At 61.6% G+C, this 11268-nt stretch overlaps 1 protein-coding gene across 1 annotated transcript in view; it reads left to right on the top strand.

The window, feature by feature from the left end:
• LOC101638275 (c-Maf inducing protein) overlaps positions 1-10694 on the top strand; it is a 57636-nt gene extending 46942 nt beyond the window's left edge. Inside the window, exons 10-20 of the mRNA XM_004704528.4 lie at positions 394-459; positions 1342-1368; positions 1548-1596; positions 2732-2839; positions 4378-4494; positions 4729-4869; positions 5676-5723; positions 6554-6700; positions 7090-7195; positions 7925-7995; positions 10383-10694. Of these exons, the coding sequence (XP_004704585.2) occupies positions 394-459; positions 1342-1368; positions 1548-1596; positions 2732-2839; positions 4378-4494; positions 4729-4869; positions 5676-5723; positions 6554-6700; positions 7090-7195; positions 7925-7995; positions 10383-10436 (934 nt within the window). The 3' untranslated portion in view covers positions 10437-10694. The remainder of the gene's footprint in view (positions 1-393; positions 460-1341; positions 1369-1547; positions 1597-2731; positions 2840-4377; positions 4495-4728; positions 4870-5675; positions 5724-6553; positions 6701-7089; positions 7196-7924; positions 7996-10382) is intronic.
• The last annotated feature ends 574 nt before the right edge of the window (positions 10695-11268 follow it).

Raw genomic sequence — 11268 nt, forward strand, 5'->3', positions numbered from 1 at the left:
ATCAAGGGAAGGTGGACTTGAACCGCCGGCCTCTCAGCTGCCAGACAAGCACAGGCGGACCTTCACCACCCTGTCCTGCATGGCTCGCGCATAACATTCCTTTCAGCTCCGCTCGGTCCCTGGGGCTTGCCCTAACCCTCCGCTAGTTCAGGGCCGCGTGTGAAGGCCGATCTTGGGCTCATTCAGGTGAGAGTGTGAGGACCAGCCCTGGGTTCAGCCCGGCGGAGAGCAGGCACTCTGGTCAGGGTTTGTCTGGGCCTGAGAGCAGACACGTGTGCGACATATCTCGGTCGACGTGGTCTAAGGCGTGGGTCTACCTGCCCGACCCTCAGCCAGTCGCCAGCACTCTGTGCGGGTGCGCTATGACGCGTTCCTTGTCCCCCCCCCCACCAGGTCGGACTACGATGACTGGAGACCATCTTTGGCCAGCTTGCTCCAACCTATCCCATTCCCCAAAGAGTAAGTCCGTGCCATCTCCATGGCTCCTGCCTGTGCGGGTGGGGGTGGGGAGGGAGTACCTCCTTTACCCATAGCCGATGGGGGGGTCTCGGCTCAGCCACATCCTGGGGGGGGACACACTGCCTCCTGGGGTCATTGTGAACACACACTGAGGCGAGGACACAGAGCAAGCTCCGGGCACAGCCTTGGTCTGCCTCGGGACTGTGTCCACACAGTGAGGGAGTGGCACCGTGGCCACCTCCCTGCAGCCCCCCACAGGTGAGCCTCCGAGGAAGGTGGGCCGCCGGCCGAAGACCACGCAGGGTGGGGGCTGTGTCCTGGTAACAGACCTAACTTGCCTCTGCCCCTGTTTTGATGGATGGAGGAGCAGGGCCCGTGGGAGTCCATTAACGGGCCCTGTTTGTGCTGTGAGGCCCTCCTGTGGCACATTACCCTCAGTAATGGCCCCATTTGCTGGCCTGCCTGGTCCCAGGGGCCCCCGGAACCCAAAACTGGAGAAATCCGGCCTCGGAGACTGCGGGCGTCTCTGAGGAGCGGTGGCGTCACCGGCCCGGGGCTGGGCCCGCAGGTCTTGGCTGGAGCACGCTGTGATGCAACTCACAAGGAGGCACAGCCCCCAGGGCCCCCTGACGTGCCTGCGATTAGAGGGCTGCAGCTTAATTGTGGAGCAATTAGCACACACACCTGGGTCCCTGGTGCCCCCGTGCGGCCCTCTGCCCCGGGTATTGCTACTCGTGGACACCTGTGGACAGGGCTGTGCCACCCTCCCTCCTTACCCTTGGAGGCAGATGTACGACCATGAGACCCGGGGGTCATGTTAGGTCTTGGGATACGGAGCTCGGCGAGGAGACTGACTAACTGCCTCCCTCTGCTCGTTTGCAGGGCTCTCGCACACGAGAAGTTCACCCAGTGAGTGCCCTCCCCCGACCCTCCTGCACGGCCAGTCCAAGCCCACCCAGGCGTCTCCTGGGCTGCCCTAATGCCTGTTCCCCATCCTGGCCCTTACCCGGGCTGCCCTGCCTCCCTATCCCTCCTGACCCCACCCAAGTCAGGACCCCGGCTGATCGAGGTCTCCCTCTTCCTCTCAGGGAGCTGAAGTACGTGATCCAGAGGTTTGCGGAAGACCCACGGCAAGAGGTGAGCCTTCCTCTCCCTCACAAAGTGGCTCAGGTACGAGGGGCTAGCTGTCCAGGCCTGCCCGTGGCCTCAGCCTGTTACGATAAACTCAGCTGACCAGAAGCGCTCCTGGGTGTCTCTCTCTTCCTCTCCCTCTCCCCTCCTACTTTCTCCCTCCTGACGGAAGCCGCACTGTGTGTACTGGGTGATGTCATTGCCGGCCCCCACGAAGGCCAACCCCTGTACAGTGCGACCAGCACTGCCCATAATGTTCCACATGGTTTCATGGGCTAGTTTTCAAAGCCAGGCCTTTCTTCCTAGCCTGTCTGAATTGGGATGTGTTCAGCATCAGGACCTCCCCTGGGAGGCGGGCGGGTGGCTACTGCACTCTGAGGAGCCAAACCCGGGCTTCCTTCCGGGAAAGCAAGCGCCCTGCCATGACCCTCCAGCAGACTCTCTTCTTCTTCTTCCTCCTCTTCCTCCTCCCGTCTCCATCGTTCCCTGAGGCAGGTGGGCTCCTCCACCCAGGGGAACTTCAGAACCACCCATCTGCCCTGTCTGATTTACCTGCAGGGGTTGGAGCTGGCTGAGGGAGAGGATGGGGTACCTCCCAGCGTGGAACACAGGCTGTTGTCTCCCCGCCCCTTTGCACTCTACATGTGGAATGGCCCCCAGGCATCTATTCTTGTATGCACGCACGGCCACACGCACATCCAGACACCTGTCCATGTGCACTTCCTCATACACATGAACGTCTGCATGCACACACGTCCTCATGCATGTCTGCATATACATTCACGCACAGCCGTACACACATTCACAGTTTCATGCAGATCTGCACGCACACGCCCGCCCGTCCGCAGACTCCGCGCTCTGGGAAGGCCTCTGAGCAAAGGGCCGAGCCCAAGCTCCTCTCCCTGGCCGGGCCCATCCTGGGGCTGAGGGAGACTGGCTGGAGGCCTCCAGTTTCTAGACACACAGTTTCCCCAAAACTTGCCCCCCCACCCCACCCATGGATCACAGTGGGGTTTTCTCACCAAGAAAAACTTAGCAGGTGATCACAGAAGTTGGGGGTAGTTGGGCATCAGAGCCATCATGGGGTGCACCTGTGTCCCTGCTGCTGCCCAGCACTGACTGCCCACCCCTCTGCTGGCAGGTGCACTCATGCCTGCTGAGTGTGCGGGCTGGCAAAGACGGCTGGTTCCAGCTCTACAGCCCCGGGGGCGTGGCCTGCGACGATGACGGCGAGCTGTTTGCCAGTATGGTGGGTGCTGCGGGGCCGGGGCACGGGGAGCTTCCAGGCAAAACCTGCCTCTGCTGGAGACAGTGTCCGCCCGGCACCTTACTCGGTCACACTCCAGCAGGGTGTGGGCTCCGTGGGCGCCCTTGCCCACACTCTCGCCACAGCTCCGGGCTATGAGACAATGGAACATGCAGGGAGGTTCCCCACAAGCTGACTGAGTGCTTAGCGTGCCCTGTGCTCAGTAAACCTTACGGGCGTCATGAGGTCAGGGCCACCACCCCTCACAGGTGAGGGACCTGAGGCTACAGAACCAGGGCCCCCAGTCACACTGCCTTCTGGAGCTTTCTGCCAGCTGCCTGCTCTGTTGATGTGGCTCTTTCCATGATAGCCCTACTCATTAGGGACCTCATGTTACACTGGGCACCGCATGGCTCAGGGTCTCACCTGGGCTCTAGAGCCCCCCAGCTCTCAGGAGCTGAGTGCCATCAGAAAGCAGGGATGGGACAGAGCGCACGCTCTGGTGTCGGGGTGCCTTGCCTCCCTGCCTTGCAAACCTCCAGCTTCATTCGGGGACAGGGGGCCATGCAGTGGCGTGGCCGCAAGGCCAGGTTCTAGGCTCATCCAGCCGGCCCCCACTCCACTGCCCACCCCACCTCCAGGATTGCCATGGCACTCGAGGGTGCCCCCTTGGGTGCTGAGCCAGCACCAGCCACGTGCAGGAGGGGGCAGGGAGGGGACTCTGGGCTACCCATCCTGGGGTTCAGGGCACAGAGATCTTGCTGCAGTCAGACTCATGGGGCTGGGGCATCACTCGAGCCTTTTTGGAGAGGGCTTATTTTTAGGCTTTTCCTTCACGCACGCCTTCTCCCCCCTTGCTCGCTGCCTGCTGCATCTCTCTCCCTTTCTCTCGCACGCTCTCCTTGACGTCACAGCCCTCACTATGGCAACGCCCGGTACCACCCCCCACCCCCACCACCTAGTGCAGGACTCAAGATGTGAGAGCCAGCTCATTTGTGTGCCTGCTCTGCCAACCACGGAGCAGAAAAAGTGTGGATGGAGATGTGCTGTTTCCATGGAGACACCCGGCACCAGAGCATGTCGTGTCTCTTCCCCTCCTCCCACTGACACACACACACACACGGACACACGGCTGCTCTTGGCCACCGTGGAAGGGCATTTGCCAGTGCGTGATGATGGGGGCAGGGGGTGCCCCCAGCGCCATGGGCTGAGACCCTTGCCTGCCCTTGGGTCCCTGTATCCAGATGCACCAGGGAGCAAGCCCGTCTGCAGGGTTATCTCAAACCTCACCTAGGGTCTGTGTCTTGGGTGCCCCCCTACCCCATGCCCTTCAGAGCCCAGTGAGGGTTTGGGGAGGGGACAGGAAACCCCCTCTGGGCCCACTGTGACCAAAGGCTGCCTGGCATGGGAGGGCTGGACTCTCTGCTGCCCTGGGGAGACCCTGGGATGGTCCCCAATACAGCCGCTTGGAGGTGTGGGCCGGCCCACGTCCTCTGGCATCTCCACCTGTCCTTCACCTGGACTTCCCCCCGCCCCCGCAGGTGCACATCCTCATGGGCTCCTGTTACAAGACCAAAAAGTTCCTGCTCTCCCTGGCGGAAAACAAGCTGGGACCCTGCATGCTCTTGGCGTTGAGGGGGAACCAGACCATGGTGGAGGTAAGAAGCCGTCGCCCCTGCCTCCCCGCAGCCCTGCCAGGGGCACAGCGGCCAGCAGCAGAGAGACAGGCCTCCAGCAACCCGTGTCCCTGCCAGTGTGAGGGCGAGCAGGGGCTGCTATCAGGCCCCTTTAGCTGAGGTGCAGGGGTTTGCGGGGGGACCGCCCAGTGTCACGCAGCCGGAGTGGAGAGGGCAGTGCTTCCGGGCTGGCTCCTGACGTGCCCGCCCCGGCAGATCCTGTGCCTGATGCTAGAGTACAACATCATCGACCACAACGACACCCAGCTGCAGATCATCTCCACGCTGGAGAGCACGGACGCCGGCAAGCGCATGTACGAGCAGCTCTGCGACCGGCAGCGCGAGCTGAAGGAGCTGGTGAGCAGGCGCCCCGCCCCGCCCCATCCCTCCCCTCCTGGGACAGCACCAGGGAACCTCCTCTCTCCGCTGGCACGCACAGGGCAGGACAGGGCCTGGTCCGCACACAGCCGGTAGGGTCAGGCCTCCTCCCTCCGAGTGCCTGTGTGTCTGGGATACCAGGGTCCTGAGCTCTCCCCCATCTCCGTGTGCCCTGCCTGCCTTCCAAGTGCCAGAACCAGAGCCGTGTGCTTGTGCTCACGGCAGGACAGGCAGGGCAGAGACTCATGCTTCCAGGACTCCTTGAGGCCTAGTGGCACAGGGGTCAGAGCAGCTGGCCGCTAACCAAGACGTCATGCATCTGGACCCCCCTGCTGGCCCACGGAGAACAGATGAGGTTGTCTGCACTTGTAAAGACTTATGTACAGCCTCAGAGCCTTACAGCCTAGGTCTGTTGTGCCCTACAGGGTCACTTCAAGTCAACTCAAGGCCAGTGGGCTTGACTCTGGGCTTTGGGTCCTGCTGGGACAGCCCTCTCCCAATGGCTCATGGATGAGGTGTATAGTACCCCAGCCTTCTTGCCCCTCCCTGGTGTGTCTCTGAGGCAGGCTTCCCCATCTCCTAGGATACCCCCGGGGATGGAGGAGCCCGCAGCACCTGGGGTTACCTCTCTAGTTCCCTGCTTGCATTGCACAAACCTTGTCTCTGGTGTGCTACCACCACCCACCCCAACCCCCAGCAAAGCTGGCTCCAAGAGTGGTGAGGACAGAGAAGCGGGAGGGACCTCGGGAAAGGGTGGGTCATAATAGTTGTGGTTTCTCTTGCAGCAAAGGAAAGGTGGGCCCACCCGGCTAACACTGCCCTCCAAGTCCACAGTGAGTGGGACTGGTTCTCTGGCGGGTGGAGGTGGGGGACCTCCCCGATGACAGGCTCTGGGGCTGCGATGGGGGTGTGACATCACAGGCCTGCCTCAGGGAACGAAAGCCAGAGGTGCTGCTAGAACAGAAATAACTAAGGGACACTGGATGCTTCTACACGCAGGGCACTGCCCTGGGGCTCAGCTCATCCGGGCCCCATGACAGCCCCAGGCAGGTGCCTCTTACTATCCCTGTCTCATAGGGTCTTTAGGGACCCGAGTGCCTTCTACCCTGGCACCTACCATCCCCAGAGACACCCCCTCAACTTCACTCATGGCTTCCCCCTCGTGGCCCGAGCAGGCTGCTCCAGCCCTGGCCGTCTTACCTCCTTCCTGCCAGCAAACAGTCAATGAAGGCAAAGGACACACCTCTCCTTTCACAGAGTGCCCTGCACGTTCCATTTGATACTCAGCCACGTGGAGCTCCAGGGGAGCCTCAGCGACTAGTCCTGATCTGGTCAGCCAGGCAGCTGCAGGAAGCCCATTACTGACACAGAAAGGCGTCGGCCATTGCCCTCCAGCGTCAGTCCCTGCCCCATCCATCATCCCGGGTGGCCCTCCACAAGTCTCAGAATTGGGGGAGGTCTCAGGGTTTGCAGGCGGGAAACGGCCTGAGCCTGAGGGGGCCTGGAGGCCAGGGAGACCATATGCAGCATGCCCTGTGGTCCACCCTCTGGAACCCCGCTGTTGCCTGGGCTTTGGCTCTCTGTCGGCAGGCTCTGCTGGAAAGAGTTGGGTGGGAGGATGGCCTGGGTGCCCCTGAGACCCCGTCCGTCTGTCTGTGTGCAGGACGCTGACTTGGCTCGTCTGCTGAGCTCTGGCTCCTTTGGAAACCTGGAGAACCTCAGTTTGGCCTTCACCAACGTAACCAGTGCCTGTGCTGAGCACCTCATCAAACTGCCTTCCCTCAAGCAGCTCAACCTGTGGTCCACCCAGGTGCGGCCCTCTCCTCACCACTCGGGGACAGCCCCTGGGCCAAGCGGGCCGTTCTCAGGGCAGAGGCTGGGAGGCCGGCAGGAGAATGCGGGCACAGATGGGAAACTCCGGGCAGAGCTGGGTCCGAGGGTCCGTGTGGGGGTGGCTGTATGATGGTACCGAGGTAAACGAAAGGCCTGGACTCTGAGCAGGCCACGTGGATGCCCTCACTCCCAGCCACCAGGTCTGGGCTCTGTCCTCGGCCTCCACTCACACCCACACCGAGAGACCCTCCCACAGCCTTGGGGGTGTCAGGGAGGGAGCCACCCGGCTGAGTGGATACAGACCACCCGAAGCTTTGGGCCCATCCAGCTCAGAGGCCCCCACCTTAACGGTTCTGTGCTCCCCAGTTTGGAGACGCTGGCCTGCGGCTCCTGTCGGAACACCTCACCATGCTCCAGGTGCTGAACCTGTGTGAGACCCCCGTCACCGACGCCGGCCTGCTGGCCCTCAGCTGTGAGTACTCACGGGCCGGAAGCCCCTGCCCTCCTGGCGCCAACAGTCTGTGAACCGGGCAGACAGGAGGCAGGCCAGGCTGCTCTGCCCACACTCGGTCAGCACCTGATGTTACTGAGGCCCTCAGCCAGCGGAATCCCCGGGAGCCGGCTCCAAGTTCCTTCCCCAGACCCCTCCATCCACCTGCGATTTAGCCAGAGGCCTGGGAGACCCGCTGGCTCATGTCCAGCATGAGAAACCCTGTCTCTTGGGTTTGGCTGTCATCTGACCGGCTCTCCCCACTCAGACCTGCTGGCTCAGCTGAAGGGAGGTCTCCAGGAAGTGGTCTGGGTGTCACTAGAAGATGGCAGCCCTGGGAATGGAGCAGGGAGAGCATGGCTGGGTTAGCGGCGGGCAGGGAGGGCAAGGCTTGGGCCACTTCTCCGCAGGGTGCTCCTCAGATCACTGCTCATTGGTGTCCCACCCAGGGGATGACCACGCAGGCTGTGGGGCCACCTTCCTGGGAAGGAAGGACTGGGCCCCTGGGTGGGGCTGCTGTGTGGCAGCAACCCTCAGGCCCAGGCTGGGAAGGCAGTGGGGGTGGGACCCAAGGGAGGGAGGGAGGCCCAGTGAGCAGGGGTCCAGTTCCAACCTGCCCTGTGGGTGCCCACCCTACGAGGGCCCACCCCACCCACCCATCCACAGCCCCCAGGCCAGGTCTGATGATGGTCTCTGTGTGCCCTCCCGCAGCTATGAAGAGCCTGTGCAGTCTGAACATGAACAGCACCAAGCTCTCGGCAGACACCTACGAAGATCTGAAGGTGTGTGTCTTACCTCCCCACACCCCGTCTCACAGGTGGATTTAGACCAGTGAGGGGACAGCGTGTGATGGGAATGACCAGGGCACCAGGGAAATGAGCTGGGGCACAGGGCCAGAGGGGGAGGGATTGAGCAGGCCTGGGCCGCAGTGAATTAGCTGGGCCAGACTCTGTACCAGGTCACAGGGAGCTTGTAGGCACTCGGCTGGCCAGGAGACGTGTAGAGAAGCAGGTTGTCGCTGCCCTGAGGGGGCTGTGAGACCCCTGGATGGGTCTGTCCACATTAGGGAGGCGGGCTCACGTGTGTACAGCTGGTTTGGGGAGGATGAAGGGGCCGGGCCACTTCCTGCCACGTCACCCTGAGTCCATGCCCATGTCCCTGGAAGTAGGGCTGCACCACAGGCAAGAGGCACAGATGGTGTGGCTGGCAGCCCGGGACCCATGTGGACTGGCAGCACTTCAAGGAGATCCCCCTGGAGCCCCTTCCAGCCTGGCCTGCTACTCTGCCAGCACCCCTGCCAGCCCTCGGCCTCTCACCAGTCAGACAAGCCGTGCACCGGGCCTGAGCAGGGCAGGGACTCCGGCCCAGCCCGGGATGAGACTCAGTGTCTTGGCACACATAGGCAGGCAGGGTAAACCCAGGCAGCCCCCGGGCTGGCTCAGTGGGCCCAGCTCGGTGCACTGGGGTCAGAGAGGCAGGAGGCAATGAGCCGAGAGGGTCCCCGAAGGCACTGCAGGGAGTGGGGCAGGAGAAGCATGTTACCTAAGGTAGGAGTTCAGACCCAACCACTCGAGTGTAGTCCACAGACCACGCTGTGGACACCCCAGGGCCTCCCTGCCCTCGAGTGTAGTCCACAGACCACGCTGTGGACACCCCAGGGCCTCCCTGCCCTCCTGAGCCCGAATGTGCCCCTGTTCTGCTGCAGGCTCAGGGTGCGCAGACCTGGCGGGGATGTGGGTGGAGGGCAGAGCAGGGCTGACTGGTGTGCTGTGAGTCCGAATGGACTTGATGCAGGGGGTGCTGGCGCCCATCGGTCACCTTTGTCACCCCGTGACCACGTACTCTGGTTGGTCCTTTTGTTCTGAGTCCTGTGCGCCAGGTGTTCTACCTGGCTCCTGCAGAGTCTGTACTTGGCCTCAGGCTTTGGGTAGAGCCTTATCCCACTGGGAACGGCCTCTCGTGTGTCGGGTTTGAGAGAGTGGTGGAGCAGTGAACAAGAGGAAGGCCCTTAAGCAGACGGCTTGGCATCGGGGCGGCCACATGGGCTCACGCATAGGAACCCTTTGAGGCTGGTGCAGGACTGGGCATAGAACTGACTCCGTTGCACCTAACCACCATGACATCATCTTAGCTGTAGAGCCCTGGTGGCCCAGTGGTTATGAGTTGGGCGGATAGCCCCAAGGTCCAAAGTTCGAACCCACCAGCCTCTCGGAAGGAAGACCAGGCTTTCTGCTCCCATAAAGGGTGACAGTCTCAGAAAGTCAGAATTGACTGGATGGCAGTGAGTTTGGTTTGGTTGTATCTTAGCCTGGATAAGACTGCATCTCCTTGTGATTGTGATTTGCGTCTAATGGCTGATGAAAGCCGCCCCGCTGGCATTATGGTTATGCATTGGGCTGCTACCGCCAGGTCAGCAGTTTGACCTCCTAGGGAGAAAGATGAGGCTGCCAGGTCAGCAGTTTGACCCCCTAGGGAGAAAGATGAGGCTGCCGGTTCCCGTCATGAGTGACAGTCTCAGAACCCCATAGGGCTAGGTCTCTGCTGTCCTGTAGGGGTGCTGTGCGTCCCCTCAATGGCTGTGAGCTGGAGGTTTGCAGGGGCCCCTTCCTGTCCTCTGTCTGTCTTGTGGCTGAGTTGTGCCTGCTTGTTGAGCTGCAGTTCGCTCCGGGCTTTAGAGGTCAGACTTTCGGTGGCTACAGCGACTCCCAAGTGTTCCCCAAAGCCTTTGAACAAGCCCTCCCGTTTTGCATTCTTGGAGGCTCCCCTGGTCTGACGTTCAGTCCTCTGTTCGTGCGTTTGCTGTTCTCTCTGTCATCCTGTTCCCACAAGAGGCAGGGGCCGCTGTTTTCTCATGTTGCTCCCCAGTCAGCCGCACCAGGGCTGGGCCTGGGCAGGCGCACTGAAACTCCAGGAGGCAGGCACATCTGCCGGGGGCTCACACAGACGGGACGAGCCTGGGGGCTGGGACTCAGACCCTGGCCTGTCCACTGCGAAGCTAGGGATCTGAGCCCGTCCCACGTCAGGCATATGGGGGTGTCCCTGCCAGGCCACCTGGTTTTTCTAAAGAGGCCACTCCACTCACTGGGAGCCGCAGTAGGCAGGTGGAGACAGGGTGTGGGGGTGTGGGTGTGGGTGGCCCGCCCTGACTCTGCCCCTCCCCTTCCCTCAGGCCAAGCTGCCCAACTTGAAGGAGGTGGACGTCCGCTACACTGAGGCCTGGTGAGGTGGCCATGCAGGAGGCGTCTGGGAGCGCAGGAAGACCACTCGACTCATAGCTGTAGACAGCCGCCCCTGGGGTCCCACCTCAGCATCCCGGCTGAGCGATAGAGGGGGGAGTCTTTCTGGGGGCGAGGGCGGAGGGAGGAGGGGGGGAGGGGGTTCCGGAAGCACGCCCAGCCCCTGCCTGAATCTTTTAGCTTCATCATTGGAAACCATGACCGGATCTAAAACAGACTTTGTAGCAACAAGAGGCGGCTCGGTGGGGCGGGGAGGGTCAGGGAGGGGGTGGGGGTCTGGGGTGGGGGTGGGGGGAGACTCTTTGTGGATTTTCTTTGCCTTTGTGTTTAATGCTGTGTGGGAAAAGTCGCCACCTTTCGGGGCCATGGTCCCCACGATCCTGACCAACCGGCCCAGGACCGCAGGAGCCTGGAAGACGCCCGCCCTCGGCCTGGGCTCAGGCGGGAACCGGAACCCACCCCACCGCCGGACCGGACCCAGCAGCCCGGCCTGTCATTGCACCCGTCCTGTGTCCTCCATCGCTATGCAAAGTGATTTCTGTTGTACATAAGATTTAAATAATGCACCTATTTAAGAAACGTTGACAAATTGCGGGTCTGGGACCTGCCTCTTATTTATGATGTCTCCGGCCCCCACTCCACCCCTGCCCCGCCCTCCCGAGCCTGTAGTACTGTAAGAAACAGTCAGCTGTGGGGTTAGTAGTAGTGCTTTTGTTTTGTTTTTTAAGGAAGCAAACAGACAAAAAATGCCGCCTTCCTTGGGAAATTAATTGTTTTTTCTTAATGGATTCCGTATGCTAATGCTCCCCGGTCAGGCTG

Source organism: Echinops telfairi, unplaced genomic scaffold (genome assembly GCF_000313985.2).
Source record: "Echinops telfairi isolate 266 unplaced genomic scaffold, ASM31398v2 ScPeMD7_2291;HRSCAF=2852, whole genome shotgun sequence".
NCBI lineage: Eukaryota > Metazoa > Chordata > Mammalia > Afrosoricida > Tenrecidae > Echinops > Echinops telfairi.